Source organism: Engraulis encrasicolus, chromosome 22 (assembly GCF_034702125.1).
Source record: "Engraulis encrasicolus isolate BLACKSEA-1 chromosome 22, IST_EnEncr_1.0, whole genome shotgun sequence".
In the NCBI taxonomy this organism is placed as follows: domain Eukaryota; kingdom Metazoa; phylum Chordata; class Actinopteri; order Clupeiformes; family Engraulidae; genus Engraulis; species Engraulis encrasicolus.
Window position 1 is genome coordinate 43447147 of NC_085878.1, and position 25341 is coordinate 43472487.

The 25341-nt window shown below is 47.3% G+C and overlaps 1 protein-coding gene across 4 annotated transcripts in view; it reads right to left on the minus strand.

Moving 5' to 3' along the window:
• Positions 1 to 25341, minus strand: part of furina (furin (paired basic amino acid cleaving enzyme) a) — a 202464-nt gene that overhangs the window by 52562 nt on the left and 124561 nt on the right. For all 4 annotated transcript variants that reach the window (XM_063189201.1, XM_063189203.1, XM_063189202.1 and 1 more), the window contains exons 8-9: positions 17281 to 17453; positions 8380 to 8592 (exon numbers count right to left, since the gene is read on the minus strand). In XM_063189201.1, the coding sequence (XP_063045271.1) occupies positions 8380 to 8592; positions 17281 to 17453 (386 nt within the window). The remainder of the gene's footprint in view (positions 1 to 8379; positions 8593 to 17280; positions 17454 to 25341) is intronic.

Consider the following 25341-nt stretch of genomic DNA (forward strand, 5'->3'; position numbering starts at 1 on the left):
TGCTGCTGTCATGATGTGGAGGCCCTGGCTGCTAAGTGATGTATGATGTTTGCCATTTTCGTGCCTGACTGCGCTCCACTGGGTGCCTTGCCCAGACTCCAGCTTCCGTGAGGGCCACACTTCTAACAAATACACACCCCTTCACTGATCTGTGTGTGTGTGTGTGTGTGTGTGTGTGTGTGTGTGTGTGTGTGTGTGTGTGTGTGTGTGTGTGTGTGTGTGTGTGCGCGCGCGCATGTGTTTGAGCGCTTCAGTAAGGGCCTCGCTTCTAACACACACACACACACCTCCCTCAACCTACCACACCAACCCTAACCAAACCCCTGTACCCGTGCCCCCCACAGCGCACCACACAATACAGCCAGCCACACGTTACACACACAGACATATCAACAGGCAATTAAGAAGGCCCCGCAAACACAGCCCCACAAAGGAGGCCGAATGGCTCCAGCACACACACTAGTCCATGAATACATGGAGCAATCAGTCAAAGGAGAGGAGATAAATGGTCTTGCATGTCAAGCAGGGCTGTGTGTGTGTGTGTGTGTCTGTGTGTGTGTGTGTGTCTGTGTGTGTGTGTGTGTCTGTGTGTGTGTGTGTGTCTGTGTGTGTGTGTCTGTGTCTGTGTCGTTCATTGTCCACTTGTTGTGGTTTATCTTGCACCAAGTGTGCCACTGCATAGGAAAACTGCATGTGAATACTAATGCTTCTGCACAGAGTGCATCTATGTTTCAAAACCAGACGTGAATATAATATAGGATTGAGTGTGTGTATTCTTGTGCGCTGGTATTCATACAGATGGTGTAACTTCAATCTGCTCATTACCGTGCCGGGCCGCGGCAGCGTACCGTGATCATTACACCCTGTGGCCATTCGGAATGCGGGGGGCAGTATAGCACCGCTTTTGCAGAGCAGCGTCTGCCTGTGTCTGTGGTCTGTTTGTGCTTCCGTCCTTGCCCGTCCCCCAGTTTTAGTAGTAGTAGAAATACAGTCAGCAAATTGCATGTTTTATTTAGCATTGGGCATTTGATAGGGCATTTGATAATAAGACAAGTGTGAGCCCTAAACAAGACCACAATGTGAATTTAAACTCGACTTTTTTTCTGTCTTGCATTCACCGTCTCCCAATCCGTCTCTAACTTATTTCAGCACTATTCAAGCCAGGAACGGGTATCCTCAGGATACAGAGTTTGCATACCTACTACAATTTGAACCGGTAAAGACAATTAAAACCGACTCAATCAGACAGGAACACCATTGTAATTAAGTGTGTCCCGTAACGCCAGCATGAGAGAGATCGAATTTTAAATTTGGCGACGACATTGTGTTGCACGTAACAGTGGGCATTTGATAATAACACACGCGCGAGCCCTAAACAAGACCGCCAGTCGACGGTGTTTTGTTTTTATTATTCTGCATTCATGCCAGGAACGGATTGTGAACACTTATGACCGCTTCTTTGGAGGCTGGATAACCTGTCACACCACGACGTGTCACAAAAGGCTGTGCACTGCCTTTAAAAAAAAAAAAAAAAAAACACAGCAGTCGTATTGTGACGGGGTGACAAACTTGGACTAACTGTTATTCTCACTGATTGCAAATGTTTGCAGGTGCCAATGGGAAGAGGGAGAAAGGTGATTGGGTGTACGGGGTGGGTATGGGCTTTTTGAATGCAGGTGGCAAGATGGCGAGGAGGATCCGGAGGAGGACGAGACGCACAGCTACCGCACAAGAGAAGGGTCGGAGAGACTACCGCGGCCGGGGGGCAGCCTTGGGAGGGGGGTGAGCTGCACGCCGGTATCCGGATGGGGCCAGGAGGGCACGCGTTCGGTCCTTTGGACGACACAAGCAACAGACGACTACGAATGGCGCGGACGGCATATTGCCTGAACGAGGTTTGCGGCCAGAGTCACGAAGAGGTTGCGTTGGAAAGCTGGTGGTGGAGGACGCTTTCCACCGAAGTTAAGTGCCACGCCTGGTCACCATAGCCTTCACCTTGAAGCCTCCTCCCCGCTGTGTGCGCTGCCCCTGGCCCGCTCTGTCTGTCACTCACTCACTCTCTCACTCCCGGACCCAGCGAATGCACGATCGGAAAAGACTTTTTGCGCAGCGAGGATGGCCACCCCTACACCATCGTTTTATGTGTGCTGTGTTGGTTGCTGTGCTGCTCACGTGTGCTCCTTTAAATAAGTAGCTTAGTTACTCGTGCTGTGTAGGCATATTTTATTCACAATTGGTGATGGGAGTTAGCATCCCCCTGTGCGTTATTCATACGAATTCAGAGACTGGAAGCCTGTTTACCCTTCTCCTATCTCCACCAGCTGATCCGCCTCCGCGTGCCCAGACGAGCCAGGTGGCCCCGCCCAACCTGTCGGAGGCTACGATGCGCACGGACCGAGTGAGAGGTTTGAGGTGCTGATCAGAGACATTGGACCATTGGACCCCGCGGACAGAGAACTGGTTACACATCCACACACACGCGCACACACACACACACACATGCATACAGAACTATGTCTCCAAATAGAAAATAAATACTTGATTTAAATGACTTTGTTGTCTTGGTGTTTCCTGATGTGTACAATGCTCCTCGGGGTAGTTGGTATTAAGTGGGGGTGCCGCTGTCAAACGCGCACCCCCCACCTGTGACAGTATGATAAGTGTTAAGATAAGTGTGAAATTCTTTTTTTTTTTTTTTTGCTTAGGCCTATTTTTTGGCAAACGAATTCATTAATAGGCCTAATTACTTCTATTGTTAAGGCGGCTACATAGTATAATTTGTTTTCATTATTTCATAATTGTTGTTGGTGGTAAGCCTATATAGGCTACTATATAGGCTATTTTTAATTAGGCTAGTTGAATGATTCAACCAACCGCCCGAATTTAATTAAAATATTTGGCTATAGGCTACTTTCGATTCGATTGTGTGTGCTCTTCTTAAAACCTGATTTTAATATGGCAACCAAGCATAGGCCCTACACATTGTGAGGGACTAAACAAGTGCGTCCAATGCGAATACTCCCTCTTGTGTTGTTGGAGAGAGAGAGAGCTCTTTTGTGTGCGTGTGGGGGTTTAATCACCCCCTCCCCCACAGACAAACATTCACTCCGTCACACAGTTGAAGACTGTAGTTAGTTGACATCTATGTAAGCGCCCCTCCAGGCGTCTGCCTGTGTTTGTGCTTCCGTGCTTGTCCATCCCCCAGTTTTAGTAGTAGTAGAAATACAGTCAGCAAATTGCACGTTTTATTTAGCATTGGGCATTTGATAGGGCATTTGATAATAACACAAGTGTGAGCCCTAAACAAGACCACCATGTGAATTTAAACTCGACTTTTTTCTGTCTTTCATTCACCATCTCCCAATCCAGTTTGCATAGGCCTACCTACAATTAAATTAAATAAAAAAGACGTTTTTTTAAAAAAAATATATTATTATTATTATTAGTGCTTGTGGACACTTGTGAACTATGACTCCTTCTTCGGAGGCTGGATAACCTGTCACACCACGAGCTCTTTTGTGTGCGTGTAGGGGTTTAATCACCCCCTCCCCCACAGACAAACATTCATAGCGTCACACAGTTGAAGACTGTAGTCAGTTGAAATTTATGTAAGCACCCCTCCAAGCCCTGTGAGTTTAACAGTTTGCGGCCAAGAGTTTTTTTTTCACGAGCGCGCGCGCGCGCACGCACGCACGCACGCACGCACGCACGCACGCACGCACACACACACACACACACACACACACACACACACACACACACACACACACACACACACACACACACACGAGAGATGCAAGGCAGAGTATGGATATTGTTTCAAAAGTTTGAATGTTTATTTGTTGTGATGTTACAAATAGCAATAAAAACATAGATCAATAAAAAGGCGTTCAAAAAATCAAACTATGCCTAAAAATAAATCCTTACAAAGTATTTTAAGTGTCCAGGTGTAGGCCTAGCCTAGCCTACTTCAATGTCCTTACTCCCGTGTCCATACTGTAAATCCCATGGTGCAAAAAGTGCAGTTGGCTAGTGACTCAACAAGGGTGGCAGCAACGCAGTCTGGTCTTGATTCAGAATTCACTCAGGACAAAGGCGGCATTCAAAAAAATCTAAGTAGGCTATGCCTAAAAATAAATCCTTACAAAGTCTTTTAAGTGTCCAGTCACCTGGATAGGCCTACAGTCATCGACCAAATCATCGATCTAGGTGGTGAGCCCACTGGTAGGTGAAGGGAAAGAGCGCACTACTGCACAAACAACAGGCCGAGTCGCAGGAGACACAGCGAAAGGGACGGAACGCAATTCTGGTTAAGCCGGGCAGAAAGGATGTTTTCTGCCCGGCTAAACCAGAATTGCAGTGTAGCCTACATTAGGCAACTTGTAAAGGCTGCTGTGTAGGCATTGTCTACTAAAACTCTGTATACTTGTAAAATAAATGTACACTCTTACTGAAATGTCAAGTTTAGCCTACGTTTATTTGTCTATACACAGAATTAAAAATCAATAGGCCTACAATAAAAACAATATGAGGTAATAAAAGAGTATGACGTGTGTGCATCCGTTTTTTTTGTTCAACATTGTTCAACATTGTCATAAGATGGTGCGGAGAACCAGGTAAAGACCACAAATGCCCAGACGCTAACCAGACATGGATACCAAATTATTTCTATTTATTTATTATATTTTTAGGCTTAAACATATGTTAGCGAAAAAGACAGCCTGGGTGAGAGGATGAGATCTTCCTCGGCTGGCGAGCGCTCAGCATGTGTGCCCACGCGTTATCTTCTCTCCCAAGACCCGCCAGTTGCTTACAAGTCAATTTGAGCACGAAAACAGCAAAGACAATGTGATATTTCATTCAAAAAGGGCCTACACACTCCAAATAAAACATTGGTCGGAGGGATTTTCAACCGGACCGCAGCGCGAGCAGACAGTCAGTGTGAAAAGCCAACTCTACCGGGAAAATCGCCGCTCGCTTACCATCAGTGCGCGAGCCCTGAAAATCGCAGCTCGCTTACCATCAGTGCGCGAGCTCTCGAAACAGTGAAGTGGCATATCGCAACAGCACATGCGGATCAGCCAAATCATATGCAACAAAGTCGCCAACAAAGCGAGGATTTAACGTTTAATAGGCCTATGCCAACGTTGTGTGAATACGGGAATTGGACAGCCATGCACTGTCCTTTCAATAGGTATAGTAGAATAATAGGTATAAGACCGCTTCGGTTTCTTTTCACCTCATGGGGAAAGCATAATTTCCATGCACTGCACGAAACTACTAAGCATAAAGTTAGCGATCAAACAAAAAATATTGGTTGTTGTCATTACAGCATTTAATAGCCTATGCTATGACTGTTGTTTAAAATAGGCATTGGATTGCCAACCGTCCCTTGTATTAAGAAACAAACGTATGGATATGAGCTGACATGGGACTCAATGTCGTTCAAATGCAGGGAATTGCATCTGTTTTTTTTCCCTTTTGTATTCGTTTGCGTATTATAGTTTTTCTGTGCGTTCCGGGACCTCTGTCCAACTCACCGTCGCTGTGATGTCATATGTTTTTTGCGTTCCGGTACCTTGTGATTTACAAATTAAGCATTGATTACGGAAGTGTAGGTTAGGTTATCGACCCAGCTGTTGGCGATGTAAGATAAATAGCCAACGCTTAAACACTCAAACGCGGCGCTGTAGGTTACTGCAGTGAGGTTTAGGCCCCCTATTGCACTCTCCATAATTTTTACGAAATGAAAAAAGTATCCACATCCAGATAACAAGTTTGAAGTTGCAATATTAGACGTTTCAAATCTTGCGATGCGAGAATCGGTATCGGGGCTTGTGGCTTCAATTTACGTCTACACATAGGCTAGAGCTTGCACATTAATAGCAATTCATCCGATCATCATAAAAAAAAGAAAAGAAAATTCATTAGGCTATTTATTCTTTTTATGACTCTTCTTACTTCCTGGAGGTGTTCTCACACAATTTAATTAGGCATGTCGTTATCCGCTGAATCGGTGCGTGCTGGTGAATATGAGCATATTAATATGCCGTCAACATTGTCTAAAATATTCCATATGGTAATAAATGTTGCCAACACATTTGCGCTTCTTCACCACTCTGTGCTATGGTTATCTGATATGAACAAGAGAGAGAGAGTGAGAGAGAGAAAGAGAGAGAGTGTGTGTGTGTATGTGTATGTGTATGTGTATGTGTATGTGTATGTGTGCGCGCCCGTGTGTGCGTGTGAGTGAATGGGTATTGAGCGAGCGCTCCCAAGTGCCACCCGGCGGTTGTTTGGGTACACTGCAGCTAGGCCCGGTACGTACCGAGGTGGATGACGTGGCATTACCTCGGTAAAGGGTGTGCATTGTAGGGGGACCGACTGTAGGAGCGTGTACAGTATGTGTTACGGTGGCTGAGGGTGGTGTAGTAGTACTCGTATTGTGCCTGTGTGCATGTCCTCTGGTAAGAAAAATACATTACATTTTGTTAAACTGCCCCTTTTTCAAAACGCCCCAAGGCCGCCTTACAGATTAAAATCAATAAAATACATCAATAACATGGAATAATAGGCACAGGTGGGAGAGTTACTACCCATGCGCTAATGTAAAAAAAAGGCACGCTGGGGGAGCACTTGTAAATTGTGTGGCATAGACAAGCATGGAGATATGTGAGTGTGTGTGTGTGTGTGTGTGTGTGTGCGTGCGTGCGTGCGTGCGTGCGTGCGTGCGTGCGATGGGGGGCGGAGTAGTTGGATTGTGGTCTGAACGCCTTTACTTCTGCTGAAGAGGTAAGCACAATATTCAGCTGGTGCCAATAAGGTTGTATTAGATTGCAGGTCAGTGAGTGGGCAAATGTGAAGGCTGGGATGGATGTATTTCAAGACTACTACGTAAGGGTTAACGTTCGGCGAGAAGGTCGCTACCGTGGAATAGCAGCACGACAGAGAGAATCTTTAGACCCCGACGCGGAGCGGAGGGGTCTTGTTCTCTCTGAAGTGCTGCTATTCCACAAAGCGACCGACTCGCCGAAAGTTAACCCGCTTATTATATGGATATACTTAAATGATTCACACATGGGGGGACATTTCTTTAGACCTATTTAATGTTAAGATTGTTGCTGCGCAAAACAAAACAGTGCCGTTGTGGAACACCGCTAGGCAACAGCTAGGTAGGCTAGCCAGGACAACAGGTGTTGTCTATCGCAGCAGCTGATTAGAGTGACAAAAGACCGAACCCCCTGCGGAGTGATATGAAACATTCGCTTTAGCCACTGACTTGTATACAAGCCAGTGGCTTTAGCAGTGAACATCTTGTTGCCATTGACAGCGGTAGCCAGGACAACGGGTGCTGTCTATCACAGCAGCTGATTAGAGTCTTGTTGAAAAGTCGCTTTAGCAGTGAAAAGTCTTGTTGCCATTGACAGCGGTCTGTTATAGACCAACCCGTCCGTTATCGAAAAATAACAGACGTGCGAACGTTGGGGAGCCCCGTTGAAATGAATGGAGCATTCGACCGATGACGTCACAACCATATAATAATAACATTTACTACTAAGCAGTATTGTCTATATGGCCTCCACCAGCACTTTAAGTGGGCCAGTAGGCATCAGCAGCACTTCTGAACTTTAGACTCTAGAGTACTTTCTACGTACCTGAACTTTTTACAGCGTACCTGTATATAATGTTGCCTTTTAGATATAATTAGTCAAGTGGCTACTCTTTTTTTTGTCACTTAACGCACTGGCCTTCATTCCTGCTGAAGTGGTGAGCCTGTTGTCCAGATGGGCTGAGCCAAGTAATGCTGCATTTGATGTATTGATGGCATGTCATGTAGTTTTTCAGTAAGAGTGGGGTTAGGGGGGCTGTATTTACAACTAGCATGAGATGGTGTCTGTGTGTAGAGAGTGTATGAGGATATGATCTGTTTCAGTTACATGTTGCATCAGCTGAAAGGGCTGGCAAGTGTTACAAAACCTGTGTGTGTACATTGCGTGTGTGTACAATGTCTACATTACGTGTCTCTGTGTGATTGTGTAATCAAGATCTATTTCCTGGTAATGTTTCCTGAGCTGTGTGCATTGGGAAAACCTTGCATCAACAGTGTGTTGTACACTTCAAAGAGGAAGCGTGTGTGCATTTATTAACAAGCAAACGAAAAGAAACATTAATGAGACTACAACCATCTAGTATGCAGAAGTGTGTGTGTTTGTGTGCGTGTGTGTGTGGGTGTGTATGTGCGTGCGCGCGTGCATGTGTGTGTGCGTGCGTTCATGCATGTATGCGTATGCGTGTACGTGCACGTGTGTGTGTATGTATGTGTGTGTGCGTGTGTATGTGTGTGTATGTGTGTGTGTGTGTGTATGTGTGTGTACTTACGATCTGCTTCTCGTTGATGTTTCCGGAGCTGTAGGTGGTGGCCAGGGTGGAGGAGCAGGCCTCACTGTACCAGGGCACGTTGCCGTACTGCGTGCTGCTGCTGATGGACAGCGTGTAGATGGAGTTGGTGTAGCCGTCACAGTTGCAGCTGTCCTTCTCCCGGCCGCCGTTACCCGACGCCCACACAAAGATGGAGCCCAGGCCGCCACGACCCTGAACACACAATCCGACACACGCACACACAGTTAGTTACTTCACAGATGGAGAATTCAAAACTTCACATATTCCAGATGCCTCAGCTGCTTTCAACTGTACTAACGTTCTTTTTTCTGCCTTTTTGGTTGGCCAAAAATGTTGAAATACATCCAGTTCAAAGTAAACAGAAATCAACAGTTGCATGGGCAAAAGTACTTAAGACAAAAAGACTGCACAATATCCAACCACACACACGCACACACGCACACACACACGCACGCACACACAGACAGACACAGACACAGACACAGACACACACACACACACAGAGAGTAATAAGCCAATGAGCAACAAGAAACTTAAAAATCACAATAACTAATACAAATATCTTTCAAGAAAAAAAGTGTATTGGGGCTAAATTGAGAAAGTGTAGTAGCAGGGTCAAAAAGGCCACTGAGATGGAGTGCAGGCAGTGAGAGGGCTTAGCCTGTGGTGCCCGCTATTGGATTCAGAGGGCAGAGAGGGCAGATAGGGCACTGAAAGGTCAGAGAGAGAGAGAGAGAGAGAGAGAGAGAGAGAGAGAGAGAGAGAGAGAGAGAGAGAGAGAGAGAGAGAGAGAGAGAGAGAGAGAGAGGTTTACTTGCCACAAGTCTATCCACATATAAACATGTACAGCCCTGCTGAGCACTATTATCACCCCTTAATTTTATTTTCAAAATGTGCAATATCTCCATAAATGGATGGAAATATACACACAAGTTGGATTTTTGTCTTGGAAGTGCGCATGATCTTCACCTCAAACCAAATGTTCTTGCACAGGGTTTAACATTTAGCTGTAAATGATACCTGTGATATGGCCAACACCAGATGCAACAAAGCAGATAATGCTTCCTTTTTTAGAGGAGTGTTCTTTTCCTCAAGACTTTTTGCAGAGTATGCAAGCTTACGGTTTGTGTACATTACCAAAAAGCTCTACTTTTGCTTCATCTGAAGGATTGTGTGTTTGCCCATGTTCTTTTATACAAGAGCAATAGGGTCTGCCTTGCTCTCCACCCAAAAGCCCTGCTTTGTGAATGGTTTGGCAAATGGTACTTGCTTAAACAACTACCAAAGACTTTTTATGAACCACAAGCTATCAATAGTAAAATCATGGTTGACCGTATTATTTGTTGCCTGGTGAGATTCTCCATTATGTTCTTAAACTTCAAGGGTGCTAACACCGCTGTCTCTCATCCTTCTTCCCTTCTATGAACGGCTTTTGCACCTTTCTCATCACCTGCCTAGCATGTGAAGCTATTTATTTACTTATGAATTGCTATACTGTTTGTCACATAGCAAAGTTGTACTTTTATGTAGTATAAGTAATGAAGGTGTTTTGAAATTCAATTCAACTCTTCCTTCCCATGACTGCCCTCTCTGCTCACACCATTTTGTCTTGCTTCCACTCAGAACGTAGCTCCATCTTCCACTTCTTCTCATCCTCCCCATTCCCTGCTCTCCTCATTATTCCTGTTGAATATCCCCCCCGTCCATTTCCTCCCTAATTATTCTTTCCTTCCACAGTACATATGCCTACATATTTTAAACCCCAGCAGTGACTCCCAAACCCAAGTCTCTCCCCCACCCTAAAACCCGCACCAACCCTATCCATCCCCAGGAGTGGCATCTCGGCGCTGGGCTGGAGCCAATGGGGTAGCGGCGCGAGCCAGCGGAGAGGCCTTGGGCCGCAGCAGATGCGGATCCAGATGTTAGCAAGGCGGCTGCCAAACCCCAACACCGGACCGAGAGGGAGTGGGAGTGGGAGTGTGCACATGGATGTATGTGTGTATGTGCATCTGCCAGTGTGTGTGTGTGTGTGTGTGTGTGTGTGTGTGTGTGTGTGTGTGTGTGTGTGTGTGTGTGTGTGTGTGTGTGTGTGTGTTTGGTGTGTGTGCGCGCAACTGTGTCTCTGTATGTGTAAGGTTGGTCGAGGGAGATTAGAGCATCGGCATGGCATCTAAATTAGACAACATGCCTCCTCCACACACAGCTGGCCCCGTGATACCCATCCCCTTCCCCTTCCCCTTCTCCATCCCCGTCCCATCCCCTCCGTGCTCCACTGCCTTAAGCCTCGCGAGCAGGAACCAAGCATGGCCCCACAGACACACCGTCTCGAGTGCCATGAGATTACAATACGACAAACAAACTCCAGCCAGGTGCGACGCGCACCTCTCCAGTGAGAAAAAAAAAATCTGTGCTTTATCCGTTAACACTCTTATCTGTTTAACACAACAGACGCCAAAAAATGTCGATAATAAACACAAAAAACACCTGAAAATCATGAGACGCAGATGCAAATGTATGCAGAGGCTCAGACAGGTGCAAACAGGGCTTTATTTGTCACACAACAGAGGCCTTATCCTCTTAACACCTCTCCTCCGAAATTGTGTTGATGTGAAGTTGCTGCGCCCAGAAAGCTAGCCGTGTCCTCCACTGGAGCGCAGACAGGTAATAGGGACCGGCGTGGCTGACTTCTCTCCTCCAACTAGAAACGCATAATTTGGGGGCAACCAGACTCAGTGGGCTAGAGCGCCGTGCCACTACGCAGAGGACCCAGGATGGATTCCATCCGGAGGTCGTTTCCCGTTTCCGTTAATAAAACATAGTTCAGCACATAATGTTGGAATTTCAGTAGCTCAATAGCATACAAATCTCTTTTTTAAAATCTCTTTTTCCACAAAGGGGAAAGAGGTTCCTTTCGAAAGTTATGGTAGGAAAAGATGAGAGGCGAGTCTGTCCTTATCTGTCCTCTTGCTGAGATAAGACATAAAGAATCCTATACATCCACTTTCCCATCTGAATAACACGGCTTATATGAACTACAAGGTTATTGCTCTGAAGTAAGACCCATTTCTCTCTCTCGATGATACCATAAGGCGTAATAGGCCCCTGTCCGAGGGGACATGAGGGTGATGTGTTGGACTACTGGACTTGCAGAGAGAGAGAGAGAAGGGACTTCCAAAAAGAGAGACAGAGAGAGAGGAGTCTCAACTCAGTGACGGCATCAGTGTCGACTGGCTCCACTAGTTTGCATGGAGAGAGTGTGTGTGCTCATTAGTGGCGGTGAGGGGGGAGAGCGGCTCTGGTCTGCTCCTCCGTACTGGGCTCTGCTCTGCTCTGCCATGTCAGCACGCATAACGGGCGCGCCGGGCCCAGGAGAGCCAGCACATTATGGATACATTTTGGCATGTAATAACACACCCAGCCTTATCTCTTCCCTCTCACTCATCGTCACACACACCCACTCTCACACTTTCTGAAACGCACACACACAACCAACCAAGCAAGCAAGAACCCATGTACTTACTCACTCTCTCACACCCACAGACACACACACACACAAATGTACTCTCTCTCATACAGTGTCTCTCACACATGCGCCTGCATGCACACAACATACAAACACACACTTTGTATGCCACACACTTTTCTATAATATCTCTCCCAATGTGTCTCTCTGTCTCCCTCTCTCTCCATCTACAGTATCGCTCCCTCCCTCTCGTTCTATCTCTCCCCGTCTCTCTCTCTCCTCTTCTCCATTTTCCAGAAAGCCCTCGGGACTACAGTACTGCATGAAGGGATTAATAACGGCCACACACACATGGGGCTTCATGTCACAGACACAAAGCGAGAAAGCAATTTTAAAAAGCAATTAAAATCGCCTCCGCACAAAAGACGGCCTCATAATAGTATGGGCACCACAAAAACTGGTCCTGCCCATGGGCAGCCTCATCAAAAAGGGACCGAACACAAACGTTGGTGTGTGTGTGTGTGTGTGTGTGTGTGTGTTTGTGTCTGTGTGCGCATTGTACTGTATGTTCTTCGTATCTTTTCTGTCATCCTTGGAGCACCTGTCGATGGTACAGTAGTTCTTTTCTGTGCTGTTATTGTGGCCCTTCAGGAGTTCTGGGTGTGCCTGAAAAGAATACAAAAGCTGTGTGGTGCATGCCATGTTTAGTGTGTGTGTGTGTGTGTGTGTGTGTGTGTGTGTGTGTGTGTGTGTGTGTGTGTGTGTGTGTGTGTGTGTGTGTGTGTGTGTGTGTGTGTGTGTGTGTGTGTGTGTGTGTGTGTGTGTGTTTGTGTACGGGTATGTGAAAAATGACCTGGAACGAGAGTGCATGGCGTGATTCACTGTATGTGTGAGTGCATTATACATAATAGACCTTGTGTGTATACCCATGAGGGTAATGAGAGAAAATGACCATGAGCAAATGCATCAGATGATATGTCTCTTTGTGGAGGGCACAATGTATGAAAAAATGTGTAATTTGTGTAAATTGTGTGTGTGTGTGTGTGTGTGTGTGTGTGTGTGTGTGTGTGTGTGTGTGTGTGTGTGTGTGTGTGTGTGTGTGTGTGTGTGTGTCTGTGTGTGTCTGTGTGTGTCTGTGTGTGTGTCTGTGAATTCTTTGTTTGCTTAGGCCTAGGGCCTTCCCGGTGGCGGCTGATCAATGGGGTACTCATTAATCACGCAGCTGGTTACTGATAGTAATGTACAGAATAAAAGACAACAGAGCCAGAGAGAGAGAGAGAGAGAGAGAGAGAGAGAGAATGCGTAAATGTGGGAGAGTGTGCACGCAAGTGTGTGTGTGTGTGTGTGTGTGTGTGTGTGTGTGTGTGTGTGTGTGTGTGTGTGTGTGTGTGTGTGTGTGTGTTTGTGTGTGCATGTGTACATTTGTGAGTGCATGCGTGATCGGAGGGGAGATGGAGAGCCGCCTCCTCTAATGAATTGAATTGCAAGAGCGTCAACAGTCGTCATAGTAGAGGCCTCCTCTTCCTCCTCCTCCTCCTCTTCCTCTTAACCACTCCACTCCTAAAAGGCCCTAATGACATCTACCGAGCACTACAAAGAGCCTCCCCTAATAGCCAGGCCCTGGGTAATCACCCCGACACGACAGCCTACTCCTAAACAACAATACCCAGAGAGGAGAGAGGGGCCCCAAAACAAAGACGCACCAAGGTCGGGGGGTGGGGGGGTAGGTGGGGGACTGCTACGCAGTTATTTACGTGTTTTTGCTTTGTTTGTTCTGCCGCCACGGGGGTGAAGTGAAGTGGAGTGGAGTCGAGTGGGATGTGGAGGGGGTAGGGGGTGGAGGGTTGGTGGGGTGGCACTGAGCTACGTTACGCTGCGCTACGCTCCCTGTGCTTGGCAACACAAAGGCAGTGGCGAGTAGCGAGCGGCGGGTTCAGGGCACGAGGTCGGAGGATGATGAATGATGTGCCATGCCAAGCAAGAGCGGCTGCAGCGGGGGCTGCTGGAGGAGAGGAGAGGAGAGGGCAGGGGCAGAGCGCCCATCCATCCCACTTCAGCTCTTGCATCATTAGCCCCTAGACCAAAGGAAGACGGACACGGCCGGGCAAGGACGCTACTGCTGCAGAGCCTTTGCAGCCGGGGTCTCTGTAATCCACAACTATTTAGGGCCCGTGCACTGAACGTCCGTACGACCCTCTTGCTGTTCGCTTCCCTATTCTTCTTTTTAATCTTCATACTCTTATTATTATTATTATTATTATTATTATTATTATTATTCATATATCATATTTCCAGTTTTGTTTCGTTGGGCAAGGACTTAACCATAGCAAAGCATTTGTAGCCAGGCTCTCAACAAACGCCTATTATTTATAGGGCCTGAGCACAGAGGGTGCTTAGGACCCATTTGTAATCGTTTGTAAAGAAGAACGTAAAAGCTGGGTAAAAGGTAAAAGCCCCGTAAAAGCTGGATAGCAGTGCCAACAGGGGCCAGAAAGGGACAGTGCCATTAATTAATTACAACCATTTATCATCGCTCTTTTCTACTTTTCTTATATCTCTCTCTCTTACTTTTCCTGTCCTTATCTTCAATCATCTCGCACTACTCCTACTGTCCCTTATTACATTCCTACCCTCTTATTCTCTCGTGCTCTGTTCAAATCCCCCATCTCTCTCTTCCTCTCTCCCTCTCGCACTGCATTTGTCTTCCTTTTCCTCCTCCTATTCCATTTCCTCTCCAATCACATATCCCTCTTCTCTCTCTCTCTCTCTCTCTCTCTCTCTCTCTCTCACTCTCTCTCTCTTCCTCTGTCTCTCTCTCTCTCTCTCTCTCTCTCTCTCTCTCTCTCTCTCTCTCTCTCTCTCTCTCTCTCTCTCTCTCTCTCCCTCTCCCTCTCCCTCTCCCTCTCTGCCTCTCACAGCGTTTCCTTTTTCATGTCTAAGTGACATCATTGGGTTTCTTTAATACCCCTACCCGCTGGTAATGAGGCATTAAGACTCTAGTCTCCTACCCTCCCCTAACCGAAGCGGCACGGCCCGTTCTAGTGGAAAAAGGAGGATAAAATGGACGAGTTTCTGCTCTTTTTTTCCCCTCTCTCGCTCTCGCTCTTTCTCTCCAAAGCACCGCTTTAATGTGTCTTATAAATCACACGGAGCCCTGAGTGTGTGTATGTATATCTGTGTGTGTGTGTGTGTGTGTGTGTGTGTGTGTGTGTGTGTGTGTGTGTGTGTGTGTGTGTGTGTGTGTGTGTGTGTGTGTGTGTGTGTGTGTGTGTGTGTGTGTGTGTGTGTGTGTGTGATTTGATGTGATGGCTACTCTAATGCAGCTATGGTCTCGCGCACGCCGGCGAAATATAGAGCTCAGGCGACAAACAAGCTCCAAATCAAATAGCCACGTTATGACCTGCTGTGTGACCGACTGCCCTGCCTGGCTGTCCAATCCACACTTACTGAGCTCCATATGGGACGCGTGCGTATCTGTCTGTCTGGGCATTTGGGAATTAGTTGCCAAGTGTGTGTGTGTGTGTGTGAGTGTGTATGTGTGTGTGTATGTGTGTGTGTGTGTGTGAGTGTGTGAGTGTGTGAGTGTGTGTGTGTGTGTGTGTGTGTGTGTGTGTGTGCGCGCGCGCGCATTTGGGGATTAGGTGCCAAATGTGTATTTATCTGTGTGCACGTTTTAGTTGGAGTTGTTATATGTGTGCGTGTGTGCGTGCGTGCGTGCGTGCGTGCGTGCGTGCGTTCTGTACAGAAGTGAGTGTGTGTGTGTGTGTGTGTGTGTGTGAGAGAGAGAGAGAGTTTGAATGAGAGGCCGTGAGATAAAGCCGGAGCTGGACACAGGGAGCTAGATTCTATTAGGTTCAGTTCATTACGAGTGAAGATCTCTGGCCGGGGTGCCGTGCTGGTGGATTAATGGGCGAGCGGATGCGAGGCAGGGGGTTGGGTTTGGGTTTGGGTTTGGGTTGGGCCAGATGGGAGTGGACTGGTGCTACGTGCCGTCACCTCTTCATGAGAAAGAGGCTTGGCCATCGGTCACATGGGACCACACGCTGTGTTGAAAATGACCTGCGTGTGTCGTGTCGTGGCTGTGTGTGTGTGTGTGTGTGTGTGTGTGTGTGTGTGTGTGTGTGTGTGTGTGTGTGTGTGTGTGTGTGTGTGTGTGTGTGTGTGTGTGTGTGCGTGGCTGTGTGTGTGTGTGTGTGTGTGTGTGTGTGTGTGTGTGTGTGTGTGTGTGTGGGTACATGTGTGTGCGTACGTGCGAGTGTGTGCAAGTAGACTTGTTACAGAAAACGACTATGAGAGTGTCTGAGAGTGGAAGCAGGAGGAGGAAGGGGAATGACCATAACTGCTTTTTGGTCCTCTGTGATCCATCTTCCTGTGTCTGCTGAGAGATGCACCCCGCCTGCAGAGCTGGCAGCACTGTTACCTGAACCCCTCCGTCTCACAACCAAATAGATAAAAACAGGTCTTATAGATACACGAGAGAGAGAGAGAGAGAGAGAGAGAGAGAGAGAGAGAGAGAGAGAGAGAGACAGAGATAGAGAGAGAGAGAGTGAGAGAGAGAGAGAGAGACTTCGTCTACAGCCTCTGTAAGTGCCTTAGATAGGCGCTTTCCAAATACTGAGAGCAATAAATAAATACTGTGTGTGTGTGTGTGTGTGTGTGTGTGTGTGTGTGTGTGTGTGTGTGTGTGTGTGTGTGTGTGTGTGTGTGTGTGTGTGTGTGTGTGTGTGTGTGTGTGTGTGTGTGTTGTAGTTTCAACAGCATTTTGGTGCCTGGTGACACACAGTGTCAATCCTCAGCGTAGAGCTTTTGCATAAAGTAGTGCATTGACAAACCCTGGCTTTTGACAGTATAAATACCAAGATGTGGCCTCCCCTTGGCCAGCCTGTATAAACATCAAGGTAATGTAGTAGCTGTTGTGGAGTGAGAGTGAAGGTGGGGAATCTAGGGGGAGAGCTGTGTGTTCAGATTAAAAGCAACCAAAGCACTGGAAAGAAAATATTTCTCCATGGAAAAGCAGCAGATAGCACAAACCGAGTCAAGAAGACAAGGTTAGATCCAGTTCAGTTCACACCATGGTAATGAGCTATGACACGGTTCACAGATAACCAAGCGGAATGTACACATTTACTCATGTCTGATACTGTAAGGCTGGGCCGCTGTACACATAGCTACTGTAAATAATTAATTTCAATGATTCATTAATGTAAATAGAGTAAAGCAAATTGAAAATGTATTGACTGTGAAGTGTCTGAAGTGACCTGAGCTACTTCCAGGCCTGATAGTGCAAGTGAATCCTCGGCCTGAATCTTTATTTATTTATTCTTGCAAATTAACTTTATCAGGCACGCGCTATCAGGGCTGCACTTCTTTGCTTAAGTTGTTTTCAGTCTGAGCGAAGAGTTTAAAGTCTTGGTTACCTCGGTAACACCTCGCAGGAAGGCCTCCTTGGCCAGCTTGGCGGGTCCGTCCACCGTCTTCCCATCATCCTCGGGGCCCCAGCTGGCGCTGTAGATGTGGATGTGCTGCGGGTTCCTGCTCAGGGACTGGGCCTCCACCATGTCAGTCACCTCACCGTCCAGCATACGCACGCCTATGTGGACAACAACACACACAATCCCTTTGGTTAATAACGTTTTTACACACACATGCACGCATGCACACGCGCACGCACGCACACACACAAAAGTTAGAACTTCAGAGATACAGCATATGCACGCTGTGGACAACAACGTACTCAAGCACACACGCACACATGCATGCAAACTAACGCACACACAAGCCACACAAGACCTTCAGAGATACAGCAGTTAATTCAGAACTTCACATAGTCCACATGCTTCTGTTTTCTGCTTTGAACAAAAACTTCTTCAAAAAGAATGTCTTTCACGGTTGGCCAACATTTTTAAAACACATCCAATTCAAAGGATGCAGAAGTCAAAACAGTTGCATTGCACAGGATAAAAAATAAAGTCCAAACAGACTTCAAGGGGGCTGCGAATGAGTGACTACTATTTTGCCATGCTACACTTGCAGCACCCTGGGAAGCAGCCAAAATCCCAAATCCAGCAACTAACTCCAGACGCAAGAAAAGACCAGAGAACAGTGGCCTGAACGCTGGCACTACTGCTGAATGGATTTGAAATACTACTGTACTGTAGCAGCCAGGGCTGTGGCTGATAGCTTTGCTCGGGCCTGGGCCAAAGTCATCTGAAAGGACCCCTTACATACAATGTAATGACAACCCAATTTTGGGGGCCCTATCCCCATGTGCCCAGGACAACTGACCTCTTTGTCCCCCACTGTTGGCTTACCTGGTAGCAGCCATCGACTGGCCCCACAAAAAGTGGAAAAAAGGGATAAGAATCACAGCATCAAAGCAAGCAGGCACAATCTAGCTTGCAGGGAAGATGCAAAGACTAAGCTAGCACACACACCGCCAAGCATTGGAGATGACGAGGCATTTATAATTACAAACGGATAAAGGACAGGGGGGAGAGAGAGAGAGAGAGAGAGAGAGAGAGAGAGAGAGAGAGAGAGAGAGAGAGAGAGAGAGAGAGAGAGAGAGAGAGAGAGAGCAGATTGGATTTGGGAAGTTCAGACAAAGGTGAAGGATGCAAAAATCATTCCTTTGACCTCTGCGGAGTGCGTCGCGGAATTAAAAATAACGAAAACTTTTTTTGAATGATGAGGGCAGCTGCTCGTTAATCTCTCTTCTTCTGTCTGGGCCTCCTACTATCTTTACCTCCTCTTATCCTCCCCTCCTGTCACTCTTTCCCCCACCCTGTCCTCGCTACTCCTCCCTCCTTGTCTCCCTTTCTCTCCCTCTCCCACTCTTTCTCTTCGGACTTTGAAAGACAAAGATTACTTGGAGCTTTTGTCAAAGGATGAGCTTAGCGTTGAGGCCTGAAGCAGAAGGGAGAGTGGGGGAAAAATGTCAAGTAGGGAAGAGATATTGATTTTGTAACCGCCAAAACTTTATTTCACACCTAGCATACATATGTGTGTGTGAGTGTGTGAGTGTGTGAGTGTGTGTGTGAGTGTGTGAGTGTGTGTGCACGCGAGCGAGCAAGAGCGCGAGAGCGAGAGAGAGAGAGTGCGTGCTGTTACTGAGTGTGTGTGTGTGTGTGCATGTGTATGTGTGTGCATGTGTATGTGTGTGCATGTGCAAGTGCATGTGCATGTGCATGTGCATGTGCATCTGAATGTGAATGTGTGTCTGCATGTGTGTGCGTGCGTCCATCCATGTATGCGTGTGTGTGTGTACTTGCATGTGAGTGTGCGCGTGTGTGCATGTGAGACAGCATGCCCTTGACTGTTTGTATATGCGTGTGCGTTGTGAAAGAGGCAGTGAGAGAGAGAGAGAGAGTGAGAGAACCTGTGTGGAGTGTGTGTGTGTGTGTTTGTCAGTGGGTGCTTCTTCGAATTCATTTTATCTCCAGAGAGAATGGCAGAGGAGGCAGAGAAAGGGGGAATGAGGGCACGCCGCATCTTGAAACCCGTTCCGCCGTTGCCGCGCTGTGCCTTTCATCGGCGGGAGGTGAGGCCGCTCACAGTAGCCTGCATGCGGGGGCCCCATAAACAAACAACGCCCTGGGAACCTTTCATCTCTGACCACAACGCACCGCACCAACCCTCCAGCCCCCCTAACCCCCATCTCCACCCCCTCGACTCTGCCTGTGGGATATACCACCACAAAATGGCCACGGGACATAGGACGCCCTTCATTGGGAGAGTGAGAATACGGATGACCCCATTATGAGGTGTAGACCGCATCTACACCCTCCATCTCCACCCCAGCCTTGACCATGGGAGATGGCACCGTGGGATGCCGTTACAGGAAAAAGGAAGCCCATCCCCTCAGCTCGTTTTTAAAAACCTTAATTTAATACAACACTGTGGGATGCACCATGGCAGTTCCACAAAATGGCTATAGAACATAAGGAATCATTTGGGGGAAATTAGAGTGAAGGATGTGGCGGACCCCTCTCCAACCACCTAGTCTCCATCTCCACCCCTTTCGACTCCTTTGGATTACACCATATTGCAACAAAATGGCCATGGGACATAAACTAGAATGACCTTCATTGGGGAATGTAGATAAGGCTGCTGACCCCATTATGATGTGTAACGCGCATCTCTAACCCCCCGGGCCCAACCCCTCCTCTGCCGTATAAGATATACCACCGTGGGAGGCAACAAAACAGTTGATATGTGATATAGGAACCCTATAAGAGGGTGGAATCAGAGGGCAGTATGTGGCTGACCCCTCTCAAAATCTCACTTCCATCTTCAAACCCCTGATACAACACTGTGGGATGCATCAAAACAGCCCATGGAATGGCTATGGAACATATAGGAAGGCCTAGCTTGGGGGAAATCAGTCGAGAATGAGGCTGACCTCCACCCCACCCCACCCTACCCTACCCTCAAACCTCAAAACATCCATCTGGCACAATGTGGGATGGCACCACCACAGCCCACAAAATTGACTTAGGGCATAGGAAGGCCTTCCTTTGGGGAATCAGGATGTGAAACTTTATAACCCCCCATCCCCATTATCCAAGCCCCTCACCACCACAGACTGCAACAGCAGGCGGATGGCACCACCGCAGCCCCGCAAAGTGCCTATGGGACATAGGTAGCCCTTCCTTTGGGGATTGGAGTGGAGGATGGGGATAATTTCATTGACTTGCTGGTTCCAATCAACAATTTCCACATGCAAGCTCTTCTCTAAATAAGCACTGGAGTCTCAAGTCACTGAGTGAGACAACAAACCAAAAATATGTAAATAAAGAAAAAAGACTACAATGCAGCAATGGTGCCAAACAACACTATTTTGACTTGGATCAGAGCAATACGCGGTATGCCAGAGAAACTGTTTATCCTTGAATGAAAATTACCCTGTCTCTGTGGGGTACAACAAGGATGAGCCGGGGATAAAAAAGGAATATGAAGAAAAAACAGCAACAGAGAGAGAAAGAAAAACACAGAGACAGAGGAAGAGAGAGAGAGTGAGAGAGTGAGAGAGTGAGAGAGTGAGAGAGTGAGAGAGAGAGAGAGAGAGAGAGAGAGAGAGAGAGAGAGAGAGAGAGAGAGAGAAAGACAGAAAAAAAGTGCAAGATCAAGAGAGAAAGAGAGTGTGAGATCAAGAGAGAAGAGAGATCGAGACCACCCTTTGGCGTAGTGAAGGTATGAGAAATTAATGTCAGCTGTGTGTGTGACAGGCCTGATGGGGAGAGGATGTTTGCTGGAAAAGAGGGGGGTGCTGTGTTTGGATTAGGGGCAAGCAGAGGAGGCAGGAGCGTGACCGCCTGTCCACGCCACTTAGACCTGCCAAACAGCAGACAGACAGACAGAACAGAAAGATGGAGCATCAGCCAGGCTCACTCAAATAGCACACAACACTGCAAACTCTTGCTACAGTCCAGCACGCACATACACACACACACACGAGCCTACGCGAACACACATTCACATACAGAACTTCCATGGGACCACTTAGTTACAGACAAAAGTGGCTCTTCAGAACCAAAGCTCACAGCACCTAAATCACTACGTCATGCTTACATACACACACTCACTCGCAAAAACACTTAGGCACACACAGGCATAAACAGAGAAGTGGACACACTTTCATTTGGTATCGTACCTCCAAAACACAAGCTGTGCCATGCTGAGCGCAAAGTTCAATCCAATAACACCACTCCAGTACACACTCATACGCGCTTCCAGGGATGGATACTCGCACAAGCCACCAACCAAATACGGGTAAAGTATGAAAGTGGTTGGCAGGTGGTGCCAGATGGCAGAGCCAAGTGCTTGATATAACTTTTGCCACTCATTCAGTTTGTGTGTGGTAAAAGCAAAGTTGATATCCACCCCTACGCACAGAAATAGCAAAGCCATTTCTTTTAGAACTTACACAGCACAAATTGCGTCTTTTACTAACACACCCAATGCATTTAAAAAGGGAGAAATAGTCTCTCTCTGCCAATGTCGTTGTGCTTTGCTGCAGTAAAGCGTCCATGCAGCCCTCAGGAGCGTTGGGCTGTATCGGTTCTTCACTGGCCAGCATGAGGGCCAGAATCTCATGATACAACACCGCCCTCAAGTCAGAAGCTGCAGATGAATACTACGTGTCTTCATTGGTGCTGGGGGGCCATATCCACTCCCCTCACTGTCCTCATTAGCAGTACACAAACACAAACCCAACCTCCTCAAAAAGGAGACACGTTGCTTCTCTGCAAGTGATTGAGCTCTACAGCAGAGTCTCCATGCAGGTTTTACAGTCCGCTGCGGTTGGACATCAGTGGCACTGGGCCACACGTGGCCCTTTATTGTCTTGGATCCTCAAAAGGGTGACATCTTGCTTATCTACAAACGAGCCAGCTCTATAGTAAAGCTCCATACAGTTAAACTGTACAGGCAGCAATAGTAAAACACAAAGTCACACGTGGCCCCTGAGTGGCCCAGATGCATTGCAGTCTCTCTCCAAGTTGGCTCACGTCACAACACAACAGCACACTCAATTCATAAGCTGCAGATGAACAATACACATCTTCACAAGTGGGGGTCATAGTTGCGCCCTTCATGATCCTCATTTACACAATCCAAACTTCATCAAAAGGGAGACATGGTACTTCTCTGCAAGCGCTGCAAGCGAGCGAACTCTAAAGCAAACCCTCCGCATGTAAGTTATATACATACAGGACATCCGGGCATCAACGGCACTGGGCCGTACGTGACTCTTTACTGGCCGGGATGCATTGCAGGTTCTCTCTCCCTCTCAGCGGCACTTCATAGGCACTGGGCTGCATGTGGCCCTTTATCAGCCTTGATGCAGTCTTCCAGTTGGCTTACGTCTAGATAACAACAGCGCACTCAGTTCAGGAGCTGCAGATGAATATGAGCCTTCAGCTGGATCTGGCACATGCACCATAATGTTTATTAATGAGCAAGCCGCGCTGGTTAAATTATATATTTCCTGCCGTGCATGGAAACAGCAACGCATCACTGCCAACTTTTGTATTGCTCAGCTTTCCGTCCATCAGTCAAAAAAGCTGACAGGCGGGAGGAGCAGAACAAAGGACTGTACAGACAGTAACGAGAGACGCCAAGCACCGTTTGTTCTCTCTCCCTCTCTGTCCTCCATCTCTCTTTCTTTCTTTTCTTCTCTCTCTGTCTGTCTCTCTCATTCGTTTGTGCTTCTCTCTCTACTGGCATCCTAAGATATGTTCACTTACTGACCAATAGGAAGAAAGCCATAGTGGATGAAAATGGAGAAAAAAGAACGAGTGGGGAAAACTAGAAAAAAAAATCAGTAGGAAAAAAAGAAAGCCAAGATTGGCATTTATCAAATCAGTTCTGACAGATACCAGGGAATGAGGAAGACAGGAACATGGATGAGTTTTCTAGCTTCAGCATGGCTGCGTGCTGGAGATTGGGAGGAGTAGAGGCCTTGGAGGTTTTTTAGAGGCAGCTCCTACAGCTGTGCCTTCCAAGCTCCAGTGCCTTCTAAATGGCTTCTCGTCACACCACAACAGCCTCTCTCCCCTCCTGTCATCCTCCCTTAACATTCACACAATAATTGACATCACTTTTGTACAATAATGATAATGACTAACTGGGATGGTGATTATAATTGCGCAGCTACAATGATGTTTTGATGATTTTGTTACAAGTTGATTTGGTGAATGTTAAGTTGCAACGGTACTTGCTCCACAACCTTGGGCACTCCCCAAACACTCGTGGGAGTCGGTAGGAGACGGTACTTGCTGCTGTTGTTGTTATTATTGTTTCATTGCCATTATCACCATAATTGAAATTTTGATCGGTATTCTTTGGATCTTTCCAGCCAATAGTACATTAGTTTGGTTAATCTTCCATGCTACAGTACACAACCACCCCCACAGACATTAAAAAATTCCCAAGTTATGAAAGTCTTGCACTGGGGAGCTGTGCTGAGATGCAAGCCCTCCCTTTGTGATCCTGGTGCTGATGGGAGCATGCCTGTGGCCTGGCTGGCTGGCTGGGAGCAGGCTGGCCTCTAATTCTGATGCTGATGCTGCAACAGAATCAATACACTGAGCCTGGGGCAGGGAAACAAAACATTGTGGTACTGTCCGAGAGATGTTCTGGCATCCTCCAGGCAACAGGCCTCTTACCATAACCACTTATGTGGAGCAGTGGCTATTGACGTCAGCCTCTTGTCACGCGGTGGTGCTTTGCATTGTTCACCGTCTGTAGGCAACAAGGTACTTCAGCTGAAACTGCTGAATCTTGGTGTCTCAGAGTACATAAACATAAATATTCACTGACACAAACACTCCCCACATGCCCAGAAAAACCACACACACACACACACACACACACACACACACACACACACACACACACACACACACACACACACACACACACACACACACACACACACACACACACACACACACACACACACACACACACACACACACACACACACACACAGAGAGAAAGGCGCACACGCACACACAAAAAGAGCAAAGCTGAAGGGCTTTTCCCTGACAGGGTCAAAGAATTGATTCAGAAAGTTTGGGTCCCGCTGGGGCTCTGAATGCAGATATGGATCAGTACTGTAAAGCCCTTCAGTGAAAAACAAACGCAAACTCTTTCTAGCCTTCTCTCCCTCCCTCCATCTCTCTCTCTTTCCAACTCTCTGTAGCCTTCCCTCCATCTCTCTCTCTCTCTCTCCACCTCTCCGCTTTCCATCTCTCTCTTTCTCTCTCCACCTCTCCGCTTTCCAGCTCTCTCTCTCTCTCTCTCTCTCTCTCTCTCTCTCTTCCTCCCTCTCTCTCTCTTCCTCCCTCCCTCTCTCTCTCTCTCTCTCCTTCTCTCCCTCTCTCTCTCTCTCTCTCTCTCTCTCTCTCTCTCTCTCTCTCTCTACTTGCAAGTATCTTTTGTTGTGCTGAGCAACTTATTCTGTCACAGTGTTGTTTCACAAATGTATAACACAAGGGCAGCTTATTAATAAACACTGTCACTCTGTGTCTACAGTCTACTGAAAAAAGCATCAAATTTTGAGTGTGACCTAAGAGTACAACTGCGGACACTCAGCCCAAAATGTTTACACAAATGACCGAACGAATACCGCATGGAAAAACTGTGAACAATGGCCAATCCACAGTAGACTATCCAATTCTAATTCACCCATTCACCCATCCACCCACCCACCACCCCTCTCCCCACTGTTTGTTTCACATGTTGGATGTTTACTTGGTTGTACAGTAGGCTTCTTAACTGGCTCTCCCCCCAACTCATGCAGTTTCCTCGAAAGCGTCCGAGGGAAAGACCTGGTTTCTCGGAGCTGGGGGAAATGAGGCTTTGTGGATCATCTGCTTTTTCTTCTAGCCTCGTCTGCGCTTTTTCTGGTAGAGCGGGCCCAGACCTCAAAGACAGCTGGAAACTATAGCAAGAGTGGTGCGTGTGTGTGTGTGTAG